General features: G+C 39.7%; 1 protein-coding gene and 1 pseudogene across 3 annotated transcripts in view; one reads left to right on the top strand and one right to left on the bottom strand.

Moving 5' to 3' along the window:
• Positions 1–27,114, top strand: part of COG3 (component of oligomeric golgi complex 3) — a 75,419-nt gene that overhangs the window by 26,654 nt on the left and 21,651 nt on the right. For all 3 annotated transcript variants that reach the window (XR_008685942.2, XM_088842763.1, XM_055426059.2), the window contains exons 6-17: positions 647–739; positions 1,432–1,557; positions 4,365–4,445; positions 6,104–6,147; positions 6,616–6,742; positions 7,338–7,429; positions 8,581–8,720; positions 10,267–10,427; positions 14,228–14,339; positions 18,429–18,553; positions 23,593–23,682; positions 26,932–27,052. Coding sequence is in view for 2 of the 3 variants with exons in the window: in XM_088842763.1 (XP_088698889.1) it covers positions 647–739; positions 1,432–1,557; positions 4,365–4,445; positions 6,104–6,147; positions 6,616–6,742; positions 7,338–7,429; positions 8,581–8,720; positions 10,267–10,427; positions 14,228–14,339; positions 18,429–18,553; positions 23,593–23,682; positions 26,932–27,052 (1,312 nt within the window). In the remaining variant the exon portion in view is untranslated. The remainder of the gene's footprint in view (positions 1–646; positions 740–1,431; positions 1,558–4,364; positions 4,446–6,103; positions 6,148–6,615; positions 6,743–7,337; positions 7,430–8,580; positions 8,721–10,266; positions 10,428–14,227; positions 14,340–18,428; positions 18,554–23,592; positions 23,683–26,931; positions 27,053–27,114) is intronic.
• Positions 22,857–23,079, bottom strand: LOC148775867 (cytochrome c oxidase subunit 6C pseudogene; annotated as a pseudogene).

The raw sequence follows: 27,114 nt of genomic DNA, 5'->3' as shown, positions 1-27,114 counted from the left end.
CACAATAAGGACTGCTGTGTAAATTATATTTTTCTGTGCTCTGGCTCATAAATTAATTATAATAACTGCATATACATCATGTTATTAAAATTATTAAAAGTAATCTTAATTATTAAAGTTCTTTGAGAGAGAAATAAAAATGGTAGCCAGTTAACAGTGAAATACATTGACAAACTGTTTATCAAGATTAGAAATAATTGATTTTACTTATATTTTATATATATTATATAGCTTTATGTATTTTAATATATATTGTCTATTACATTAAATATTAAATATCATGTTTATATTATGTTACCTCTATTTATACCCATTATTACTTATATATGTTTACTTATATTTTACTTTCATAATATGACTGCTAAACATAATGTATTAACTTTGAGAAAATCACCACTCTTTAAAATGTGAAAATTTATGTTTTAAAGTACTAGAAAATGAAAAATCTAGATTCTTGATGTATTATTTTAATGTAAGTGTAAAATGTTTGCTAATTCATGAAGAGCTCCATTAAAGCTCATTAGGAATAAACTAAATTCAATCCATGTAATTTTTAATTTGTCCTTTATTATATTGTTACACATGGGCTGCATTTGAGGCTATTTTTTGACTCTTAAAATGTAAAATATTTTTTTTTCCCTTAAAGAAATTGAATTCTCCCACGTTGTCTGTGAATAGTGAAGGATTTATACCTATGCTGGCCAAGTTAGATGATTGTATAACATACATATCATCTCATGTAAGTCATGGTATTTCTGTATGTTTTAAAGAAATCTTAACATCTCTGTTACATCACTTCTTATGCAATAACTGTTTCTTCCTAAGGGAAAATACATATCTGTAATATACTTCAAGAAAAATTGTGATAAATTCTTATTCACTTTCAGTAGTGATGTTAAAAATTATTGTACTTTCAGCTGCTATGGAAGTCCCCGAAGTAGAAAAAGGATCTGGCTGACACAGCTTTATCCCATCTAAGAGGACTAGTGATTTGTTTAGACTGTTAACTTCCTGTTTTGCTAGGTACTTCATTGGAAACAAAATTATTACTTGGCAGGGGAAATGAAGGGACAAGCCCTTTGGTGTAATCACCATCTCTTTCTGTCCCCTAGGATTTATAGCTGTATTTATTTCACCCAACTTCTATCCTTTTCCTAGTTGGGCCTCACATATTAGCCTTGAGGTCTGTGGGGTACTGAAAATATATTTTGCTAAAAATGGCGAATATTTATCGAGCCCTGCTTTGTGTCAGGCACAGGGAATCTGGCTATGACCAAGACAGTCATAGTATTTGTCTTCAATGAGCGTATGATCTACATAAGACCTTCCTTTGAACTTTCTGTATAGCTTTGCATAAAGGTTGGTTTTCATTAAATGTTTGCTTTGTTAATGTTTGTTTCATATTTATAAATTTTTCCATTTCCTTTACAGCCAAATTTTAAAGATTATCCTGTATATTTACTGAAGTTTAAGCAGTGTCTTTCTAAAGCTTTGCACCTCATGAAGACATACACTGTGAACACACTACAGAACCTCACAAATCAGTTATTAAAAAGGGTGAGTTAACTGGTGAGGTGGGGGTTTTTTTTTTGATTTGTTTATTTTCCATAATCTTAGTCTGAATACATAGACGAACTGTACAGAAAAGATCTTCATGACCCAGATAGTCACAATGGTGTGATGATTCACCTAGAGCCAGACATCCTGGAATGCAAAGTCAAGGGGGCCTTAGGAAGCATCGCTATGAATAAAGCTAGTGGAAGTGATGGAATTTCAGTTGAGCTATTCCAAATCCTAAAAGATGATGCTGTGAAAGTGTTGCACTCAATATGCCAGCAAATTTGGAAATCTCAGCAGTGGCCACAGGACTGGAAAAGGTCAGTTTTCATTCCAACCCCAAAGAAAGGCAATGCCAAAGAATGTTCAAACTGCCGCACACTTGCACTCATTGCACACGCTAGTAAACTCATGCTCAAAATTCTCCAAGCCAGGCTTCAACAGTATGTGAACTGTGACCTTCCAGATGTTCAAGCTGGATTTAGAAAAGGCAGAGGAACCAGTGATCAAATTGCCAACATCTGTTGGATCATCGAAAAAGCAAGAAAGTTCAAGGAAAACATCTCCTTCTGCTTTGATGACTACAGCAAACCTTTGACTCTGTGGATCACAACAAACTGTGGAAAATTCTTCAAGAGATGGGAATACCAGACCACCTGACCTGCCTCCTGAGAAATCTGTATACAGGTCAATAAGCAACAGTTAGAATGAGACATGGAACAACAGACTGGTTCCAAATTGGGAAAGGAGTACGTTAAAGCTGTATATTGTCACCCTGCTTATTTAACTTATATGCAGAGTACATCATGAGAAATGCTGGGCTGGATGAAGCACAAGCTAGAATCAAGATTGCTGGGAGAAATATCAATAATCTCAGATATGCAGATGACACCACCCTTTTGGCAGAAAGCGAAGAAGAACTAAAAAGCCTCTTGATGAAAGTGAAAGGAAAGTGAAAAAGTTGGCTTAAAACTCAACATTCAGAAAACTAAGATCATGGCATCCAGTCCCACCACTTCATGGCAAATAGGTGGGGAAGCAATGAAAATAGTGACAGACTTTATTTTTTGGGGCTCCACAATCATTGCAGATGGTGACTGCAGCCTTGAAATTAAGACACTTGACCAACCTAGACAGCATATTAAAAAGCAGAGACTTTACTTTGCCAGCAAAGGTCCATTTAGTCAAAGCTATAGTCTTTCCAGTAGTCATGTATGGATGTGAGAGTTGGACTAAAAAGAAAGCTGAGCGCCGAAGAATTGATGCTTTTGAACTGTGGTGTTGGAGAAGACTCTTGAGAGAGTCCCTTGGACTGCAAGGAGATCAGACCAGTCAATCCTAAAGGAAATCAGGCCTGAATATTCATTGGAAGGATTGATGCTGAAGCTGAAACTCCAGTTCTTTGGCTACCTGATGGGAAGAACTGACTTATTGGAAAAGACCCTTATGCTGGGAAAAGATTGAAGGCAGGAAGAGAAGGGGACAACAGAGGATGAGATGGTTGGATGGCATCACTGACTCGATGAACATGAGTTTGAGCAGGCTTCAGGAGTTGGTGAAGGACAGGGAGGCCTGGCATGCTGCAGTCCATGGTGTTGCCAAAAGTCAAACACGAATGAGTGACTGAACTGAACTGACTGAGCTCCATTTTTTTAACCTATTGTTGAATAAGAATATACATTGCAACTTCATTTATAATAAGAAAAACAGCCATATATATTTGTCTGTCACAGTTTTATGTTCAAAGAATACATAAGAGTGTGAGAAATAATTCAGTACTATATGATAAATAATAAAAAAGATTCAGACTATTTCTCACTTAAACTTTTTCTGTCTTTTTAAAGAAAATATTAGGAAATACATCAAAATGATAAAAGTGGTTCTGAGTGGTGGAATAATATATGATGGATGATTTGAATATTTTTCTTTATAAATGATGGATTATTTAATTTTCTCTATTTAGGAAATTTATTATTATTGAATGCCTCCTAAATGCTTGGCATTATACGGGGAACTGTACAGTAGTTAAAGGAGATAACACGGTCCCTGCCTTTATGTTCAGAAGAAATAATCAGTAAAGAAATAAATTAATCAATTGAAGTTTGTGGTAGATGGGTGGAAAATTAGCTGAGTGTTAGGTTAGAAAATAAGAGTGGAACTAGATAGGATGGTCATTGAGCACGGCCATTGAGCACATTTCTTTCCTAAAAAAAATAAAACCTTAAAGGTAATATATTTTACTTTCTAAGCTTTCTTTGTAAAAATATGGGATATTTTCTTGTGCTTTCAGTTCAGAGCCACTGAGTTTTGTATTGCATTTCATCATTCACATTGCTCTTAGCTTGCAGAACAGATTGTATATTTTTCTATTTTGCAAAATTTTTAATTTTGGAAAATAATACCTAATACACACTGGTACTCACTATGTGTTAGTGCTTTGTAACTGAGCTCTGTAAAACGTTTGTGCATGCGTTTTGTCACCGTTTAACGGATACCCTGTATCTCAGAGAGGTTAAATAATTTGACCAGTATTCTATAGTCAGTAAATGACTGTGAATCTGAATTCTTTTTTACCTCCAAAATTCTTGAAGCATAGGATACATTTTAATTATAAAAAGAAGAGAGATGGCAGCTCCACACAATTATTTTATATGTAGCAATAACAGTATTTAGTCTTTCTCTCTGTAAGCTTTTGGTTGGTTTATAGGCCAAACAGGAGCCATATGACATGGTTTGTGTTATATTTTCTGAATAATTTTTTGTTTGCTAATTATCTGCCTTCTCTGTCCTCTGCCTTGTGTCTTTAGGATCCTTCATCTGTACCTAATGCAGACAATGCCTTTACACTATTTTATGTGAAATTTCGAGCTGCTGCCCCCAAAGTCAGAGTAAGTCTATTGACATAAAAAAGATACTGCTATGAAATTTATTTAGCCAGCCCTTTGGAAATGCAAATGTATGTTAGATCCTTTGCTTACACCAGGAAAATGAGCACGAATGAATGGTAGGCTTTGTCCTTCCACATTACAGCAGTATATGTTGAGGGGCTTTAAGCCCACAGAGCAGGAAACACCTAGCTCTTCTGTGATGTTCAGGGAATGTTTCCAGATGAAGCTGATATTTGAGCTTAAAAAGCTTGAATTTAGAGAGGACTTGGGGGGATTGATAAGGATATTTTTTACAGAGAGAGCTACATGTATAGGGAAGGTAATAGAACCATAAAAGACATGTATTTGGGGAGAACCTCATATAATTTGTTGATACTAGAACACAGACTTTAGTAGAGTGTGATGAGAAATAAGAATGATGGCAGAGACCATCTCATGAAGGATGTTTCATGTCATGCTAATTCCGGAATGGCAGAGAACCAGTACAATATTTTAAACCAGTGTCATCCCAGATACAGCTGACTGGAGCTGGTATGCGTATCTTTTTTTATTGTTGTGAAGTTTCTAGAAAGAGTGGTCTGCTTTTGCTGACTTTGACCCCACTCTCTTCCTTGTATCCATCTTGAAAGTAAGTGGAAAGGAGTTTTTGTTTTTCAAAGCAGGAACTTGGTCTTGTTTAGAGAAGATACAGCAGCTAGTTGATAGTTTGAGGTTTAGATTGTGCCAGATTGGTCACTTGTTAGTCAATTAACAGTGATATGGTTTTGACTAGAAAAAATGGTGTAGGCAGGAGGGCTCAGTGGTGAGTGGTGTTTTTGGTCTGTTAGAAATTGACAAAGTAAGGTGTAATAGTCAAATGTTTTTCAGGGTTTGGTGAGATAGGTGATACTGCTGATGGAATGTATTAATAATTAATTTCTTCCTCAAAAACATTTTAGCAGAATGGAACAAAAGTCTCTAAAAATATTTATCTTTTCTGACCCAGTGCTGGGAGCCCCCAACTGGGACGTAGGTATTATTATTGTATCAGCTTTCCAAGGTCAGAAATGGAATCTCACTGATGTGAGCTTGTTCTCCTGGGCTCAGACAGCTACTGGGAGTTAGCACTTAAGCCCTCTAGTTTCACTTCAAGACCCAGAGCTCTTAACCACTGGGCTGATATTCTTAGAAAACAACCTTGATGACTAGCAATAGAAGAATGTCTGCCTTGGAGTACATCCACTTAGTAGGATATCAAATAGCCATGTAAAGTAATGTTTTAAATAGTATTTATAATGATGATTCACTGACTGTTTACTAAGTGCCAGGCAGTAGGCTAAGTCTTTTCAAACATTTTCATCTGATAACGGAAGTTATTTAATAAAAGGAAAGTGTTTTAAAGTATTAGTTTTTCAAAGGCAGATTGTGAAGCTGAATATATAGTATAATTCCAGTTTTGTTTAAAAAGGAAAATAACTGTACATACAAACACTGAAAGAAAATATTCTGAAATACTGTGATTTTTTAAAAAAATGTTTGCCTTTTAGGTGATTTTTATGTTTCAGCTTTTTTGTATTCCCAGATTTTCTAACATGAACTTCTGTTACTTTTGCAATCAGAATATAATTAAAAGTATAACTAAAACAGATGAAGTTAGTGAGCTTTTCTTTATTCCACAGACTCTCATTGAACAGATAGAACAACGATCTGAAAAAATACCTGAGTGAGTACCCACAGGTTCTTCAGTTTCCAAATTACCTTCCTTGAAGTTCTATTTTTCCAAGTTTGCTGCATCCCTGATGTTTTCTGAGCAATTACCTTGTGTACTATACCAGCGTTTTCTTGCGGCACACAGCTGAATTTGGGGAGCAAGGTCATAGACCTGACTTTGTGAGTTTACAAAGCATCTTTTTCCCATATAGCAGAATTTTCTTCTCATTGAGGTAGATGTAGGACCACAACTCCTGGAAGATGAATTTTTCTTCAGAAGATAAAGGTTTTGTTAGATCATTGTGATTTGTTTCCTTTTTCTTTGTATACATAAATATTTCTAGTTTTTAATGTGGTCAAGTGAGCAGCAACCATGTATAACCTTGGAGGCTTGGCACCCTATTTTGGGATTTAAGATCAGATTTAATTTACATACCTGGAATCAAAAGTTTATGCTCCAGTCTCATTTGCTTTTTGTCAGATACCAGCAACTGCTAACTGACATCCACCAGTGTTACCTTGACCAGCGGGAACTCCTTTTGAGCCCCAGCATTACTTGTACTGTAACAGAGTTGACCAGCCAGAACAACAGAGACCACTGTGCCTTGGTAAGTTTCTGCTTGTTGTGGTTTAATGTTAAACCTTCTCTTAAGCTGTTCTGACACCCTAGAAACTACATGTGGGTAAATAAGTTTTGAACCCCCATCAACAAACTTACAGAATCTTTTTCAGTTATGACAAATCCCATTTAGTAATTAGCATTCATTTGGGCAAAATATTCTAATTTTGATCTATTTTTGAGCATGTGATGATTTACAAATAAGTATTGTTTTTTGAAAGATGAAGTTTCACAGTTGGTGGATTTATGTAGACAGTTTAATCTTAGCTTTTGCTGCAGAAGTGCTTTTTTATTTAGTGTGATTTTAATTCAGACTGTAGGAAAGTACATAAAGGTTCTTTTTTTAAATACCCCCCTTTGAACTGGAAGAGTACTTTTCATTGTCAAAAGTTTAGAAAAGGTAAGAAAATAAATCACCCATATCCCCATTGTGCTGAAAACTGCTTTCTGTTATTTAGGGAGTTGTTTTGTGAATTATATATGCATAGTCTCTTTGTAAATAAAATGTTGGCTCTATTTCATCAGTGCTGGCTGGAGTCGTCATGTGCCTTTAATTATAGGTGGTGTGTGTTTGTTTCCCACAGATTCGCAGTGGCTGTGCCTTTATGGTTCATGTGTGCCAGGATGAGCACCAACTTTACAATGAATTCTTCACAAAACCAACATCAAAATTAGAGTATGTGGTACATGGACTCTTAATTCTTGTTTTTAAGATTTAATTTGCTAATAGCTTATTATATTATAGTAGTACTCAGAAATTAACTAAGGTGTGTTTTAATTTTTGTGGGTAAATGAACAGAGTATTGTTGGATGAGACAGTGGCTATTTACTTTGAAATAAATTTGCAGCTTAAAGGCCAATATGCTTTCATATTTTTATAATTATGGAAACAGTTACAAGAGTAAGAATCCTGTATAGGCAGCTATTTTGGTATATGGAGCCATTTATCTCCACTACGTATAATAATTCTTTCTTTTTTTTTTTTTTTTTTAATAATTCTTTCTAGTTAAAAAAATTCCATGATTCTAACTCATGAGAGATACTTAAAACTGTAGATACTCTTTAAAATCCTTTTTCTTATTTTTCTCAAAGTGTCTTTCAAACCCACTGTTAGTCACTTCTGGGTTCTTCATATTGGCAATTTTGACTCATAAGAATTCCAAGATTATGACTCTCATAATGGGGAAGAAACAAACACATCCTATGGTTTTGGTGAAAGACTGTATATATAGAAGAGTACGGTTGACAATGTAAAGAGTATAGACAGCCTCACTTTTTTCTTTTCAAGTGTTTAAAATTGTCAAAATACTTGGTGCATGTCCAGAATACTTTGAATTTTGTTTATCTAAATTTGTATGTATTCAAGAGTTTTGAACCAGTCTTTCCTGGGAAAAATGTCACCATTTGATTCATAGTGGTGTAGGTTATTTTATAGTTTAGGAAAATTAAAAAATAATTATTTTATAGTGTAGGTTATTTATGGTATAGGAAAATTAAGTCTACTGAAAGATTTTATTTTTGAAAGGACATATATAAGATTATTGCTAATGTAAGTAAAAATTATAATAAATTGACTTTCATCTGGGGCCAGCTAATTTGTTGACTGTGAGGATTGCTTATTCTGAGCTTTTTTATTGATTCTAGCAAAAACAGTTCAGAGAATTATTTTCAGCCTTTCACTTCTCATTATTTAATGTTCTCTCATATTATTTTCCAGTAGATTTTCATTATTTTTATTGGCTGGAAGTAATTAAGGGTGACTTTTAAACTATTAGAAAATACTGAAAGAATTACTACTGGTAACCATGTTTCATTCTTTCATTTTAGCGAACTTTTGGAGAAACTGTGTGTGTCGTTGTATGATGTCTTCAGGCCATTGATCATACATGTTATTCACTTAGAAACTCTATCGGAACTTTGTGGGATTCTTAAAAATGAGGTGCTTGAAGATCATGTTCAGAATAATGGTAAATGATAAGTAGAAATGATCATTTCAAAGATTATTTAAAAAAATATATTTATTTGGTTTCACTGGGTCTTCGTTGGGGCGTGTGGGATCTAGTTCCCTGACCAGGGATCAAGGTCAGGCCCCCTGCATTGGGAGTACAGAGTCTTAGCCACTGGACCACTAGGGAAGTGTCCCAAAAGGTGTTTTTAAATTATATCTGTGACTCAATGAATTTGAAAAAGATTAGCCATTACCACCCCCCGCCCCCGCCTCATCCCTATATAAATTTAATATATTTAAAACTTGGGTTGATGCCTTGTTCCTTTTTGAACCAAGATGCACTTTATCCTGTGACTAAAATAGTAATGGGGAAAGAATTTTAAAGTCTGTATAAAATTGGTAATAAAATAATTGCAGTTACAGTTCTTTCTGGCATCTGAAATCCAGAGAGAACCAACCATTAGTTTTGTTTGGGCACTTCTAGTACACTGTTGGGGCTTCCCAGGTGGCTTAGTGGTAAAGGATCCTCCTGCAATGCAGCAGAGCCTGGATCGGGAAGACCCCCTGGAGAAGGAAATGGCAACCCACTCCAGTACTCTTGCCTAGAAAATCCCATGGACAGAGGAGCCTGGTAGGCTGTAGTCCATGGGGTCGCTACTAGTCGGACACGACTGAGAGACTTTACTTTCAATTTTCACTTTCACGCATTGGAGAAGGAAATGGCAACCCACTCCAGTGTTCTTGCCTGGAGAATCCCAGGGATGGCGGAGCCTGGTGCGCTGACGTCTATGGGGTCGCACAGAGTCGGACACGACTGAAGCGACTTAGCAGCAGCAGCAGCAGCAGCAGTACACTGTTGGGGCTTCCCAGGTGGCTCAGTGGTAAAGGATCCTCCTGCAATGCAGCAGAACCTGGATCGGGAAGACCCCCTGGAGAAGGAAATGGCAACCCACTCCAGTATTCCTGCCTGGAAAATTCCATGGACAGAGGAGCCTGGCAGGCTACAGTCCACTCTGGGGTCACAAAGATTTGGGCACAACTGAGTACACACGCCTGACTAGGGATTGAAACCTGGACCCTTGGTAGTGAGAGTGCGGAGTCCTAACCACTGAGCCTCTGAGGAATTCCTTCATTTTATTTTTTTACTCATTTTTCCTTGTAAGAATGTTAACAAGTCATTTAGTATCTGTGGAACTCAATTTATATGTAAAATGGAGATTAATTCAGTTAACAAGTTGCTTTAGCCATCTCTGAGGATTGGTATGAAGCTATATGAGGTACCTTTTAAAAATCACAGAGCACTTTAAAACTAAGATTTTATTATTCATGTTAATAATAGAAGTTATTTCAGAGAGTCTCAGGAAGAAGATCTAAGGGCAAATTTATTTCCCAACTTTAAATCTGAGGGAATTGGAAGACAGTTATTTCAAAATAGAATATAACCAGTCCCTGAAACAAGACCGGTTTATCCTATTGTAGACAATTTTGTAATGTTTTTGCTTGTTTAAAGAAAGTATTTTCTAAATCTAAAGGAATGGGTGATTGCGCTTTTGTTTTTAAATCAGCTGAACAGCTGGGGGCATTTGCAGCTGGCGTAAAGCAGATGCTAGAAGATGTACAGGAGCGGCTTGTCTACCGGACCCATATCTATATTCAGACGGACATCACGGGCTACAAACCAGCTCCTGGAGATCTAGCGTATCCTGATAAGTTAGTCATGATGGAGGTGGGTCTTCTTGTTGGATCTTTCACCCACCCCCACACGTTTGGATATTTTACACCGGTGAAGATAGGATATTTCTTTTTAATTCTCATTCAGGATGCAAAATTGAGGGAAACTTGCCGTGAAATCTTAGGAAGTAACATTTTAAAAAAACTGAACAGAAATGATTTGTTAGAGTGTTCTTTTTCTGTCCTTCCTTTAAGTTGTATTTTATAAACAATCTGTTTCGTTACCTCTTCTTTTCCATCATGCATTCTGTTTTTAAGTTGAATTTGTGCTTTCTTTTTTTTTTAAGTGGCATCAGTGCAGTCGCTCAGTCATGTCCAACTCTGCAACTCCATGGACTGCAGCACACCAGGCTTCCCTGTCCATCACCAACTCCTAGAGCTTGCCCAAACTCATGTCCATTGAGTTGGTGATGCCATCCAACCATCTCATCCTGTGTCGTCCCCTTCGCTTGCCTTCAGTCTTTCCCAGCATCAGGGTCTTTTCCAATGAGTCAGTTCTTCGCATCAAGTGGCCAAAGTATAGAAGCTTCAGCTTCAGCATCAGTCCTTCCAGTGAATATTCAGGACTGATTTCCTTTAGGATGGACTGGTTGGATCTCCTTGCAGTCCAAGGGACTCTGAAGAGTCTTCTCCAGCACCACAGTTCAAAAGCATCTTCTTCGGAGCTCAGCTTTCTTTATAGTTAACTCTCATATCCATACATGACCACTGGAAAAACCATAGCCTTGACTAGATAGACCTTTGTTGGTAAAGTAATGTCTCTGCTTTTTAATATGCTGTCTAGTTTGGTCATAGCTTTTCTTCCAGGGAGCGTCTTTTAATTTCATGGCTGCAGTCACCTCTGCAGTGATTTTGGAGCCCCAAAAAATAGTCTGTCACTGCTTCCATTGTTTCCCCATCTATTTGCCATGAAGTGATGGGACTGGATGCTATGAACTTAGTTTTCTGAATGTTGAGTTTTAAGCCAACTTTTTCACTCTCCTCTTTCACTTTGGTTAAGAGGCTCTTTAATTCTTCTTTGCTTTCTGCCATAAGGGTGGTGTCATCTGCATATCTGAGGTTATTGATATTTCTCCCAGCAATCTTGATTCCAGCTTGTGCTTCATCCAGGCCAGCATTTCGCATGATGTACTCTGCATATAAGTTAAATAAGCAGGGTGACAATATACAAACTTGATGTACTCCTTTCCCTATTTGGAACCAGTCCATTGTTCCTTGTCCAGTTCTAACTGTTGCTTCTTGACCTGTATACAGATTTCTCAGGAGGCAGGTCAGGTGTTATGGTGTTCCCATCTCTTTAAGAAGTTTCCACAGTTGGCTCCTAAGCCCAGCCCGGTTGGTCAGGTCCCTGAACTCTTCCACCAGCTTCGGGCAGCTCCTGCTCTACAGGGTCTGCGCGTTGCTCCCAGGTGTCCTGCAGCAGTTTTGTACTGAACTTCCTGGCTTCTCACCCTGGCCCTCTTGTGACAATGAGACTCTCTGTGGCTGCCAGCCAGGCCTGTTTCCAGACCCTCCTCGGGTCAGACCTCTGTGTTGACTATGGCCTTGAAGGTGATTCCAGGTTAACTACCCCGCTGGATGCAGTGACAGGAGCTTCCGACCCTCCTAGAGGAGGAGGCGCCCATGTTCGGAGTAATGCACAATCAAGCAAAGTAGGTAAAAGCAGGAAGGCGAGGAAGCAAGCTTGCTGGCCAAGACTCTCTTGGCCTGACCACGTTTCTCACCTTGTGCCTTTAGATTTGGCCGTTTTGTAAGTGACATAGAAGAGGATTAGTAACACATGAGCCACCGGAGTGGATGGCCACATAACCATGTGTCATGGTCTCTTATTAAAAACCCTGGAGGTTGTCTCCTCAGAACTACCCAGTATTGGTCTCCAGTTTATGGTCTGAAGACTTAGGTACATCTCACTAATCTTTCAGTTACAAATGTATTTTCATTTCCTTTGAGTGCTGGACAGAGTTTAAGTAATGCCTGGGGTATTACTTAATTACTAAAACAGAATTAGAACCTGGAGCTTCTTATTTTTATTAATTCATTTTTTTGAACGACAAAGTCAAGTATACTGCTGCAGGTTACAGCAGTGGAGACAGGACATGGGAAAGGGCGGGTGGGGGAGTTGGTGGTATCACCAATTGTTCCAGGAAGTTAGTGACAGCACTCCCTGGGCCTTGGCCTGTGCTGAGTTCTCGGCACCCTGGGAAGTTAGCCAGTCAGTGCACCTTGGACCTGCTGGTCACCCCCTCACGGGCCAGGCCCACAGTAAAGCTGGAGGCACAACCCAAAGCTCTAGGCAGCATGTCCCTCCTGCCCATGGGGTAACCTGCACAGGTCAGAGCGCAGAGGAGGGGACTGTGGAGATGGCTTCTGCTGGGGCGCATATCCTCAGGAAGGCGTCTATCTGGTAAAGGAGGAGCCTGTGCCTTCTTGGTGGGGACCTTCAGCAGTGCCAGCTTCTTGGGCAGACTGGTGTTAATGGGTCTGCTTCTAAACCTGATGTAGGGACTTGTGCTTGCTTTCTCCTTCCTCCCTTTCTTTCCTTGTCTCGTTGTGAATATCAGTTTTTGTTTTTTAGATACAGTACCTGCTTTAATAATTCCATCTGATAGGACGTCAGGTGATTAAGTTTACTATATACTCCCCCCGCCCCCACCTTGGATTTCCCAGGTGGTGCTAGTGGTAAAGATCCTTCCTGCCAGTGCAGGAGATGTAAGCAATGTGGGTTCGATCCCTGGGTCGGGAAGACCCCCTGGAGGAGTGTATAGCAATCCACTCCAGTATTCTTGCATGGAGAATCCCATGGACAGAGGAGCCTGGTGGGCTCCAGTCCATGGGGTCACAAAGAACTTGACATGACTGAAGCAGCTTAGCACACACACATACCCCCTCCCAGTTTAATTTAGTGGTCCATTTGGTATGTTTATTCAGTCATCACATGGCCAGTGTCTTGAGTGTTTTCTTGTGTAGCCCTCTTGGTTTAGACCTCTTGGATACTGCTTCCCGTGAATCTACTTGCTTGTTTTCTTTTGGTGAGGGTTGGGGGTATAGAGTGGTCTAGCTGTTACATCTGTGTGCCATTTAGGGATTAGCTGTACTTTCTGATTTGTGCATGCAGAATGAAAGGACAGGCCTGATTGATTTGGAGCCTGTCTCCTAAAAAGTTATCTGGCCATTTCTTTTTCTTGTCAGTAGCTGAATGTCTTTTAGGGCTTCATTTCTGTGTATTTCCACCTGTATAACCAATGTAAATTGGTAGGATTTTTTTTCACTGCACCCTTAGTGATGTGTATATTTGATGATATTTTTTAAGCAGTGAAGAAGAGCCAGATAGTTTCCAGTCCATAAGATAACTTTTAAAACTCTGTTTAAAAAAAGACCAAACTGTAGCTGTTCTTACATAAAGAGAAAACCGTGGTGTGAGTTAGCTGACTACTTGATACAAGCGTTTCTAACATCCACAATGTATCCATTCTTAAATCTGAGTATTTTGTTTCTAAGTATAAAGTTGAAAATTAAGCTTCTAATCTGAGCCTTGTATATTTGACTCTTTAGCACATACCTTGTAATGGTTCTGAAATTAGTGGTTCAGAAAAGTCTGTGTTTGCTTTTATGAAAATAGTGACTGTCACAGTGTAACTTTTCATTTCTGTGTGCTGTTTTGGCATGGTTCTCCTAAGTAGTCCATTTATTCATGAATTAGGATGTATATTTTTTACTTTATAGAAACAGTGTGTTCGTGCTGCTAGACACAGCTGAAAACTACACTTTAACGTTCTGTCTGATTTCTTTATACAGCAAATTGCTCAGAGTTTAAAAGATGAACAGAAGAAGTTACCACCGTCAGAAGCTTCGTTTTCAGATGTTCGGTTAGAAGAAGCAGAGCCTCCTGATAGTCTAACAAAATCCAGTATGTTATGCTGTCTTAACTTCCATTATTTTATTCATTCATTTAATAAACTTACATTGAGGACTTGCCGTGTCTCAGGCATGAAGCACTGTTTGTGCCTTTGAGGAGCCCACACTTCAGTGGGGGAGGGTGACGCGCCACGGGGTGACAGGATAAAGACATGCACAGGGCTGTCTGGGGCCGTGCAAGGACCGTGAAGAATTGTGAAGGGGAATGGGCTTTGTGTGCAGAAAGGCAGGTTCAGTGAAGGCTGTCGTGTGGATGAGTATGAGAGAGCAGGTGGAATAAGGTTGTTTAAGACAGAGTAGCATGGAGGCCTGCAGACAGGAGTGGAACACTGTAGGTACTTGGGGAGGTCACGCGGTTTGGTGTGTTCAAGCACCAGTTATTTGTAGGGAAGGAGCAGCTGAAACAGGCCAGAGTGTGATAGGCGTCAGGTGATAATCTCAAGGACTTGGAAATTCTAGCTACTTGTACCATTAGTTTTGCGTTTTTTAAATGTGCCTGGACTGGGGTGAAAAATCGACAGAAATGTATGGGATAGCTTGAACTAAGGTGTATGTTATGCAAGGAGCAAAACTGTCTGAGTTACCCTGGATAACTTGTGAGTTAGCTCATGTCCCCTATGTTGGCAGGTGGATTCTTAAACACTGGACCACCAAGGAAGTCCAGGGTGGCATTTTAATGTGTCACAGTTATGATTCACTTATGTCCTCTTGGACTGCACTGCTCTAGAGCTATAAAGAGGAAGACTGGTTTAGAGGTGAAGACTGAGGAGTCATTGACACTTTGGAATTGTATAAGATCACCCGAGACAGAGAGTAGCAGGATAGTGGTGGAAGTCTGGGGAGAGAATCATAACGGGCTGACATTAGGAGCAGATGGAGGGAGTGGACCAGTTACCAGGTCGGCAGGGAAAGAACAGCCAGAGGGGTGGGAAGCAGGAAGAGAGGGTGTGATCAAGTCAGAGGAGGAGGGCTTGGCAGAGTGGTTTGAGTAAAGAACTGAGAAATAAGAAATCTGAGGACATTGTGGCCAGAGAGTGGGATACTGAGTTTTAATAATTAAGAGGTAGAGTAGTTCGGAGTAGTTAATTAAGTCTAGAAATTAATAAGAAAGTAATTCTGAAAGAAAGTTAAAAGAAACTGGACTAGGGGTGCAGGAATGGAAGCAAAGGTCTTTGGAGTTGAGGTCAGGGACAACCACGTGGGTCGTCCATATGGTTCTTGATGTTATTCAGAATGGAGATGGAATTGGGGATGGAAAGCGGGACTCTGAGTCTTGGCAAGGGGAGCAAAAAATGAAGAGTCATCACTTTTCCTGGTCTTCTGGCATGTCAGAAGTACATACGAGATGCCTCTAAAGTGAGGCCTTTAAATGATGTGATGTTCATGTAGTAGGATTAATGAAAAGTGAAAGTGAAGCCGCTGAGTCGTGTCCGACTCTGTGACCCCACAGATTGCAGCCCACCAGGCTCCTCTGTCCATGGGAGTCTCCAGGCAAGAACACTGGAGTGGCCTGCCTGTCCCTTCTCCAGGGGACCTTCCCGACCCAGGGATTGAAGCCGGGTCTCCTGCATTGCGGGCAGATTCTTTACCATCTGAGCCACCAGGGAACCCCAGTAGGAGTAGATGTCAGGGTAAATTGGCGGAGAGTCCATCCTGTGAAGAGGCTGATTATCAGTATCTTTTTTTTAACTTCTATTTGCATTTATTTTTTGCGGCATTTATTCCCGGGCCATAAGTTTTTGTTTCTTCAGTTTCTTCTGGGATATCTTTTTCTTTTGTGCAACCTTCTCTTCTGGTTTAGGAACAATCTGTTCTTTTTCAGTAAGGATCATCTCAGTGTGGCAGGGAGAGCTCATGTAGGGGTTGATCCGACCGTGAGCTCTGTAAGTCCTGTGCCGCATCTTGGGGGCTTTGTTCGCTTGGATGTGCTCAGTGACCAGAGAATCTACATCTAAGCCCTTAAGTTCAGCATTACTCTCTGCATTTTTGAGCATGTGTAGTAAAATTTCAGCACTCTTTTTGGGCCACTGACCCTGCATCCAGCCCCACTGTTTGACCTGTGCACACCTACCAACTCCACCGTTGTAACAACGGAATGGCACACATTGCTTCTTTAAAGTGACATCCTTCAGATACTTGGTGGCTTTTCAGATATGCATGGCCTTTATGGCCTGGGCAGTTTCACGAGTGTTCTTAAAGTGAACATGAAGATTTGAACCTCTTGATTTGCATGATTTTGTGGGGTTTTCTTGGTCAAGTGAATAGCACACCATTTTTAGGGTTCACCTCAGGCCACTTACCGGAAAAGCTGATTATCAGTATCTTCAACAAGCGTAGCCCTTAATCGCCATGTTGAGCAAGTGAGGGCAGTGTGAGGCTCATGGAGAAGGAGACAGCAGGCGCAGGAGACGCCCCGCAGCCGGTTTGCACTGCTCCTCAGAAGAGGCAGCCAGTAGGCCCTGGACTTGGCTGTATAAGGAACTTTTACCCATCCGCCACTTCGACTGTTAACTGTTCCCAGGAAAATGAAAAAAGGAACGAATAAATTGACTTCCGGCATTAAGCTACTTAAACACATTTATTTCACTAAACTTTAACTTGGGAGTACTTTTTGGGCTCTTTCATTTTGAAGGAGGAATCCTGCATATGGCCTGATTCTCAGCAAAACTATGGATACTTAATCTCCTAAATATTCCATGATCCAATTTGTCTGGTTCATTCTTCCTCCTTAAGAAATTTTATATAAAGTAGATATCCTAGTTTAAAGTAAGGCAGAGCTTTTTAAAATTTTACAGGTATCACATGCTTTTAAAAAAAAACAAACTTACAGAACAATAAAGAGAAAGCACCAACCCTCAACGTTGCCCTCAGCCCTTTCCTGCATAAATCCGCTCCACAGCCTCCAGGTCTCCTTTTGAGCCTATGCAGATCTGGCTGCTTTTAAATGTTTTTTATTTTTTTTGCTGCACCGCATGGCTTGTGGGATCCTTAGTTCCCCAACCAGGGTTCAAACCCAGTCACCCCGCAGTGGAAACGAGTCCTAAACACTGGACCGCCAGGGAATTCCCTATAGCTCTTTTTTAAAGAAATGAATTCTGTTTTGCTTGCCTATACATTTACTTTTTTATTATTAAAAAAAAAAATCAAATACACAGAAACATGGAATGATACAATGAACACCTGTGCCCACCACCTGGATTTAAGACTTAACATTTTATCATGTTGTATCAATAGTTTTGCTAATTGTTTTAAAGTGAGTTATTGACATCATTGCAACTTTACCTTTGAGTATTTCAGCATCTCTCCCCCCGCCCCCCAAAACGGGACATCTTTCACGTAACCATGAACCATTATTACACTGAAAAATTGCCCTTCTTGTCTCAGAGTGTGGTCTCAGCTCCACCTTGATGGCTCATCCGAATTCTGGTCCCTCCCCCCGGGTGGTCGTGCTTCTCTCACAGAAGTGTTTCTGTGCAGCTGTGCAGCCACATTCTTCTCATTCTCCTCTTCACACTTGCTGGCAGCTGCCTTTTCTGACCTGGGGAGGGTGGGGTGGTGCGGGGGACTGGATACACAGTCTGGTCACTTGGGCACTGGAGATACTGTGTGGGCCTGGAAGTGATATAGTTCTGCACATGGAAGGCTGTCAGGCAAACGAGCTTTGATTAATCTTTCTGTTTAAAGTGCTTTGTTTTCTTGTCACTCCCCTCCCACCCCCACTTGTGTCCACGTGACTACATTTGGATCTGCCTCCTTTTTCTTGGGTGCATGGTATTCTGTAATTTGTGTATACGGCTCATGTAGGTCATAAAGACAGTTGATTCCAGTGTGGAGAAGGCAACTTGGGCTGAGTGTGGGAGGCTGGAATGTACAGATATGGGTATTCATGTGTGTTCTCAGTCAGTGTGTTAAATCTTACCTGTCACTGATTTAGATTTCCTTTGACATTCTCGATTAGAGTCAAGGCTAGAGAAAAATGGATGCCTCCAGCCTTTGATAGGTAACAGAAACTAACAGTTTATAATTGCTGTGCATATAAGACAGACCTGTGAAATGTCTTCTTTTCCATTTGGGGTTTTAGGTTCATCTGAATCTCTCAATCCTAGACCGCAGACCACGATTTCTCCAGCAGATCTTCATGGAATGTGGTATCCTACAGTTCGACGAACTCTTGTCTGTCTCTCCAAATTGTACAGATGTATAGATGTATGTGTGTCAGTCAATCTTTGTATCTTTACTGTAAATTGCTTGCTCTGTGACTTAAAATATTTTTTAATTTCAATTTTATTTTAAGATCTTGATGCAATATATTTTGCTTGGTATTAGATTCAAATAATAAGATTTTTATATACAGAGATAACTTTAAGATCAATGTAACTTAGAGATTCTTAACCTGAGTCTTTTGTAGGCCCTCAGGATCCTCTCATGGGCTTTGGGTAGTATGTGAACACCTTGAAGTTGTAGGTGAAATTTTGTCTATATGTTTGTATTTGTCTTTTTGAGAAAAAGACCTGTAACTTTTATTGTTTCTCAAAGCCTGTAGCTTTTATTGTTTCTCACGGCTACAAATACATTTAAAACTATTGATTAGTTCATCTGTCTTTAGTCTATAGATGAAGAAAAAGATGCAGGAAGGTTACTATGTCCAATGTCACAAATGTATATTTTGTATAATATACATTTAGTACTGAATGCAACTAGTTTTGTGCTCAGTTTAAATCAACTTTAACAAGTGTTTCTTGTACACAGATTACATGTGTTTCTAACCATGGACTAATTATTTGCTGAAGTTAGCAGTACCCTTTTAGTTTTTTTAGCCCCAGCTTATATTGCACGTTTATTTCAGGTGGCATTTAAGCATTTCAGTTTAATGATATATCAATCACTGAATGATCAGTTGTCCACATTTATTTACTGTTAGTGTTAAAATCCAAAAAAATAGTTTATAAAACCAGTGACTTTAATTCACTTTTCAAAAATTAATTTGATCATTACAATTTAAATAGCATATGAAGAGAGAAGTGATTAAATACAGAAAGAAAAGAAAGTGAAGTTGCTCAGTTGTGTCTGACTCTTTGCAACCCCATGGACTGTAACCTACCAGGTTCCTTTGTCCATGGGATTTTTCAGGCAAGAGTACTGGAGTGGATTGCCGTTTTCCTTCTCCAGGGAATCTTCCCAACCCAGGGATTGAACATGGGTCTCCCGCATTGCAGGCAGATGCTTTACCGTCTGAGCCACCAGGGAAGACTACAACAATCATGTAATTAATTGTCCGGAAGCCACTGTTAAGAGTGTGGTTTAGAAGGGAACATGTGAGTGCTCACTTCGGCAGCACTTATACTAAAAATGGGAACGTGTGTATCCCCTTCCACTCTGGAGATCCTCTGTGCTCACTGCCCTCAGGCCTGAGCAGGGTTGCACAGCTGACTCATGGGTTCACTGGAGAGCTCACAACTTGGTATCTCTGTTAAACTGCATCATTCCTGGAGTTTGTGCTTGGAGATTCTGGAATTGAACCAGAAAGCACCTTTTACTCCATTCTGGGACTTTTAGGGGTGAGGCCAGGTCCCCTGTGCAGAGTTGGATATGTCAGCTGTTTTGCCCAGCTTCTGAGATCTCTCCCAGAGGGAGACTTGGATGTTGGCAGCCCTTCTTCGCCAGTAGGTGTATTGAATGATAGGGTTAGGCTGGGATTCAGAAACTTCCTGCAGTGGAGCCAGGATCCCAAGGGAGATCCGCGGGGTCATTTTCCACATAGAACCCATTGTCACCACAGACCGTGGTGAAGTCTCTTAGGTGCTTAGCGGGAATTTTAGGCAAACAGTAGGTAGGCCCATGAATGACATTGCCTGTTTTTATTTTATGCCCTAGGCCTACCCATTACATTTTCACCTAGCTTACATTCAAATCTTATCCCTCTCCACCTGACCAATCAAAGGTAAAGAAAGACAAATGAGCAGGAGGAAGAGAGGGTCTCAATCGAAGTTGTCTTTCTAAGGCAGGCAGGGTGAGTGACGTACAAGTTGAGTTCAGCCACTCAGTCATGTCCGACTCTTTGCGACCCCATGGACTGCGGCACGCCAGGCCTTCCTGTCCATCACCAACTCCTAGAGTTTACTCAAACTTAAGTCTGTTGAGTCGGTGATGCCATCCAACCATGTCATCCTCTGTCGTCCCCTTCTCCTCCTGCCTTGAATCTTTCCCAGCATTGGTCTTTTCCAGTGAGTCAGTTCTTCACATCAGATGGCCAGAGTATTGGAGTTTCAGCTTCAGTAGCAATTCTTCCAATGAATATTCAGGACTGAATTCCTTCAGGATGGACTGATTGGATCTCCTTGCAGTCCAACGCGGACTCTCAAGACTTTTCTCCAACACCACGGTTCAAAAGCATCAATTCTTCGGTGCTCAGTCTTCTTTGTAGTCCAACTCTCACATCCATACATGACTACTGGAAAAACCATAACTTTGACTTAGCAGCAAAGATGGAACTTTGTTAGCAAAGTAATGTCTCTGCTTTTTAATATGATGTCTAGGTTTATTATAACTTTTCTTCCAAGGAGCAAGTGTCTTTTAATTTCATTGCTGCAATCACCATCTGCAGTGATTTTGGAGCCCCCCAAAATAAAGTCTTGTCATTGTTTCCATTGTTTTCCCATCTGTTTGCCATGAAGTGATGAGACCAAATGCCATGATCTTAGTTTTTTGAATGTTGAGTTTTAAGCCAACTTTTTCACTCTCCTCTTTGACTTTCATCAAGAGCTTCTTTAGTTCTTCTTCGCTTTCTGCCATAAGGGTGGTGTCATCTGCATATCTGAGGTTATTGATATTTCTCCCAGCAATCAGCTTGTGCTTCCTCCAACCTAGCGTTTCTCATGATGTACTCTGCATATAAGTTAAGTAAGCAGGGTGACAATATACAGCCTTGACGTACTCCTTTTCCTATTTGGAACCAGTCTGTTGTTCCAGGTTCAGTTCTAACTGTTGCTTCCTGACTTGCATATAGATTTCTCTGGAGGCAAGTCAGGTGGTCTGGTATTCCCATCTCTTTCAGAATTTTCCACAGTTTGTTGTGGTCCACACAGTCAAAGGGTTTGGCATAGTCAATAAGGCAGAAGTAGATGTTTTCCCGGAACTCTCTTGCTTTTTTGATGATCCAATGAATGTTGGCAATTTGATATCTGGTTCCTCTGCCTTTTCTAAATCCAGCTTGAACATCTGGAAGTTCACAGTTCATGTACCATTGAAGCCTGACTTGGAGAATTTTGAGCATTATTTTACTAGTGTGTGAAATGAGTGCAGTTGTGCGGTAGTTTAAGCATTCTTAATGGCATTGCCTTTCTTTGGAATTGGAATGAAACCTGAGCTTTTCCAGTCCTGTGGCCACTGCTGAGATATCCAAATTTGCTGGCGTATTGAGTACAACACTTTCACAGCGTCATCTTTTAGGATTTGAAATAGCTCAGCTGGAATTCCATCACCTCCATTAGGTTTGTTTGTAGTGATGCTTCCTAAGGCCCACTTGACTTTGCATTCCAGGGTGTCTGACTCTAGGTGAGTGATCACACCATCGTGATTATCTGGATTGGGAAGATCTTTTTTGTATAGTTCTTCTGTGTATTCTTGCCACCTCTTCTTAATATCTTCTGCTTCTATGAGATCCATACCATTTCTGTCCTTTTTTTTGCCCATCTTTGCATGAAATGTTCCCTTGATGTCTCTAATTTTCTTGAAGAGATCTCTAGTCTTTCTCATTCTTTTGTTTTCCTCTATTTCTTTGCATTGATCACTGAGGAAGGCTTTCTTATCTCTCCTTGCTATTCTTTATAACTCTGCTTTCAAATGGGTATATCTTGACCTAGCAAGAGACAGCCTTAATCTTGTCTCACTGTGCAGTAGCCTCATGAGAAACAGAGGAGAGGGTAGCAGTGCAAAAAAGAGAATAAATCATTGTGCACGAGACCAGAGCCCAGGACGGTGGCCTAGTGATGAATATTTTGCTCATAGACATCCTTATCAGTTCTGTTTCAGGTGGAGTAGAGGCAGAGAGGAAGCAGGGGAGCTGACAGGACCTCTGGGAAGATACAGCAATGGCAGAATTAAATTAATCATACTTCACATTGTGTTTTGTAACCTGATTTTGTTTTTAATTATATTCTTTTATAAGAATTTTATCACTTTTAAGCATCCTTTGGTTTCATGCACAGTGTTCCATAATTTAGATTTACTAGTATTTTGTCAGCCGCCTGTCATTGAACATTTAAGATATTTCCATATTTTTTTTTTCTGCTTTAAATAATATGAAAAGAGCCATGCGTATGAATCTTAGAATACAGTACTGATATTGCTTGGGATACATTTTTATTTATTAAAAAAAATTTTTTTTTAATTGTTTATTTATTGAGAGACTATATCTCACCCCAGATAGTCATAGATTCATAGTTCAGGAACACAGGAAAGTGACAAACTTCCATGGAACTCAACCCAAAGAAATCCTTTATTTTCTAAATCACTTTGCACTCTGAAAGATACCAGCCTTCTCATCTCCTCAAATCTTTCATGGAATCATAATTTCTGTAGAAATTTGCATATGCCTTCTTCCTTTGTTCAACCACAGCAAACTTTTAGAAAGTTGCAAACCCCAAGGAGACCATGAATGCTCCAATAATATGAAATCGCAGATGTCTGGTCAGGAGGCCACACATCTGAGGTTTTGCCAAAGCAGTGGACATGGTAGTTTTTCTTCTCGACGGCTCAACCGCAATGTTCTTTCAGGGTGATGGAGAAATGGACCGGGATACATTTTTAGAAGTGGATTTACTGAGACTTTGTTTTAACGTTGGTTTTGTATGTTTAAAAAACAGCCTATATCATGAGATCGTACAGGAGTGAGAGCTCCACAAGGTCAGATCACATCTGCCTTCTGCACCTACCACTGTGCTTCCAGGACCAGCACAGAGCCTGGCATGAAGTAGGTGCTAGGAAATATTGTTGAAAGGTCACGGGAGAGTTTCAAGAGATGCAAATTAGGAAATTGTGCTGGTCTAGAAAGCTTGTGTGGGAATAGGAAAGTCTGGGAGGAGTATTGGTTCAGTTCAGTCGCTCAGTTGTGTCCGACTCTTTGCAATTGGTAGTAATAAATTAATTCATCAGATGAGGGCAGGAAAGCTGTACTCACAGCCTACAAATTTCCTTTTTGCTATGTTTGAAGTGCTACAGGGGATGTTTCTCTTTTGTTTCACCAGAGGGCAGTGTTCCAAGGACTATCACAGGAAGCCTTGTCGGCCTGCATTCAGTCCCTGCTTGGAGCATCGGAGTCCATCAGCAAAAACAAGGTTTGATGAAGTGTTAGATGAAATCTGATCATCTGTAATACTATTATGGCATGCAGCGTTTATATACAGGCACAGAAATTTAAAGCCATTTTGGCAGTAGCATTTATTTTTTTAATGTCATTTAATTTTGAGGCCCTTTGAGAGGAGGTAGTACTTCATTTTAGTGCTAAAGACTGCGCTATATAAGAGAGTGCCAGCTTTGCTGAAGTACCAAAGGTGGTACTTAGGCTATAAATTCTATGGGATAAAGATTTCTTGATCTGGCCTTAGTAGCAGGAAGGTACTGGACTGCTCTTTCCCTGGAATACCGAAACTGTTTTCAAGGAATTGTAGCAATCTGTCATCATCCCTACAATGACATTCCAAATAGTTGAATGGCCTCACTTGTAGGAATCAGTCAGTCAGTTTGGAAGATAAGAGTTGTGGCCCATGGATTATGTGGCTAGGAGTTGACATGATTTTGTAACTTACAGTTTTTATTCAAGAAGAAGGGATCTGGGGCTGATGGCTGTTGGCATGTGCTTCTCCCACAGCCCCTGAGATTTTTTTTTTCCCCCAAGAAAGTATGGTTCAGGATGCTGCTCTGTTTAACTCTCCATCTAAAATACCTGTTGCTTACCAACAGGGAGGAAGTTGTGGGGCTGTTTCCAGCCAAAATTTCATAGCTCGTGGGAGTTTTCAGACCTTGTGAACCTTTCTGGACTTCCAGATTTATACACTTGGCTTCTAACTTCAAGGTTTTAGATAAAGTAAAAACAGAAACCTCCTCACGGAAGAATGTAGGATTCTAGACAAGCTGGAAAAAGCTCTGCCTTTGTGACCGCTGTATGTTCCCATTCATGGGATTGAGAGTTGGAGGGAAATTCTGACACAGGAACTAGAAGAGAACGGAAAGTTAAGTTATCGACAGGCAGGTTGAAATTTAAAACATATTTCCCAGCCTGAGCTTTCATATTCTTTTGTGATAGAGGGAATTAGGAAACACTTCTAACACTAGACAGATGTTTAAGTAAATTGTGGTATATTCCACAGTGGAATATACAGATGTTAAATTCCAGAAAAGGGGATGATAAAATTTAATGTAAATATGTTAAGGTAAAAACAAGGCGCAGGATACAAACCAGATGATAACTATGTAATGAATACATTCATTTAAGAAAGTAGTGATGAAAGGTTGGGGTGACTGCAGATGACTCTTGTCTCTTCTCACACTTGCCTTTATTTTCACAGTTTATCCAGTGAGCATGTATTTCTTAGATTATCAGAGGGAAAACAATGACCTAATGTAAAGAATTCATGTGTTATATCCTCTTGTACCTCTGTCCTCATTTTAAAGGGAAGAATGAAAGCTGATTTTCCCTTATTTGACCTTTTCCCCACACCACCTGTAAGGCCGTCCTCGCATAAGGCCATCGTCTCACTCTGTTTCCTTCATATTATAAGGTGCTTAAATATGTATGAGGAGACCTTCAATTTAGTAAGAATTAGCTGATTTATTTTCACAGCCAAGTTAGTGTGCTTTTCATCTTTCAACTTTTGGAAATGTGATCAATGAAAATGGCTTACTGTGTTGAGCCTTTCTTAAGGCAAGACATTTTCTTCCATACTTAAATTGAGCACGTAGTACATCAGGACACTAACACGATACTATTTGCTGGGTCACAGTAGCTTCAGCAAAGTAAATCCAATCTGTATGGCACTGTTTTCTCCTTCGTAGCTGTTAGTTCTTTTGAAAACAGAGCAGTTATTCAAAATGGGTAACATTTCCTACTTACCCAGTGCTCTGTGTTCCAGAGTGCAAAGTGAGTTTCCATCAAGTAAATCATACTTACACGTTGATTTGTGTTTATTCAGGAGGAGGGGAAGGAGAGAGAGAAGTGAGGGGAGTCACTCTAATAACCTCTTTAAAGCTTATACATCACACCTTGTTTTACTGTGCTTTGCTTTATTGTGCTTCACAGATAACTGTGGGGTTTTGTTTCTGTGTTTTTTACAAACTGGGGATTTGTGGCGACCCTGCGTCAAACACATCTGTTGGCACCATTTTCCCAACAGCATTTGCTCACTCAGTGTGTTTGTATCATGTTTCGACAGTTCAGTGTTTCACACTTTGTCATTATTATATTGGTTGTGGTGATCAGTGATCAGGGATTTTTGATATTACTGTTGACTTGTTGTAGGCTCAAATGATGGTTATTTAAAAATACTTTATTGCTAAAGATGGTTAATATTTTTAGCAATAAGTATTTTAAAATTAAGGTATATACTTTGTTTCTTTAGACATAATGCTGTTGGCCACATAATAGTATGGTGTAAATGTAACCAAAAAATTTGTGACTCGCTTTGTTGCGATAATCACTTTATTGCAGTGGTCTGGAACCAAACCCTCTGTGTCTGCAAGGTATGCCTGTATTAGTTACTGAAAGATATTATTCTTTTCCTAATGCAGAATAAATTCACTGAAAATATTTTCAAAGTAAGTCTGTCTTGAGTAGCAGCAAGAAGGAGCAAACCTAGCCTTGCTCTTCTTAATATACACACTCTTTTCTGAAATTAGAGCTATGGTGGTTCACTATTTTGGGAACTGGGTCAGAGCTTTGGGAACTGAGCTTGAATCACAAAATTCTTGAGGATGTGTCCTGAGAGGGTAAAAGGAAATGCAGGAGTGTCTGCACTTCCTGTGTGGGGTGTAGGTAGTCCATTCTCCATTGCTGGCAGGGTAATTCAAAATGACCACCCCAAATCTTTTTACATTTGCAGGCTCCTTTTGTACTTTTCTATAAATACTAACATTTCTGATATTCTGAATATTGAAACCACTCTGACCAAACAGTGAAAGCTATGTTACTGAGAGAAACTAGGAAGCTGTGAGAGATCAGAGTCAGGCTCAGACTTTGAACTCTGCTTCCTGTGCTGTGCTGATCTTGGGCCGTATCGTCTCTTCTCTTTCTCCACCAGGTTAGAGTAGACTTGACTTCTGTTTCTAACTGTGTTGCTTTACAACCTTTTGTCTGGTTTACTTTCTTGGAGTAGATGATAGTAAAAGTTTGAAGTAAGATTTTTCCAGATAGTTTCAACATGAAAATATGGTAGAGTTCATCGCACAACAGAGGAGTATTGGTACCATGTAGTTATGCTAAAGGCAAGTGACCTAGATAGATTAATGTTGAGTTAGTAGCAAACGTGTTATATGTATTCCTATTTTTACTTAATCTGTGATAATATCCATTTTTCTGTCTTACAATTTAGACTCAGATTGATGGACAACTTTTCTTAATAAAGCATCTTTTGATTCTTCGTGAACAAATTGCTCCATTTCACACTGAATTCACCATTAAGGAAATTTCCCTGGACCTCAAGAAAACTAGAGGTACTTCATTGCCCTGGCTGGCACAGTTGGGTGTGTTTGACCTGTCCAAGTGTGGCAGCACA

Source organism: Moschus berezovskii, chromosome 13, assembly GCF_049115385.1.
Source record: "Moschus berezovskii isolate FMDL1 chromosome 13, NW_MosBer_1.0, whole genome shotgun sequence".
Lineage (NCBI taxonomy): Eukaryota > Metazoa > Chordata > Mammalia > Artiodactyla > Moschidae > Moschus > Moschus berezovskii.
The sequence above is the reverse complement of the archived record's forward strand: the minus strand, read 5'-3'. Positions and strand labels throughout refer to the sequence as shown.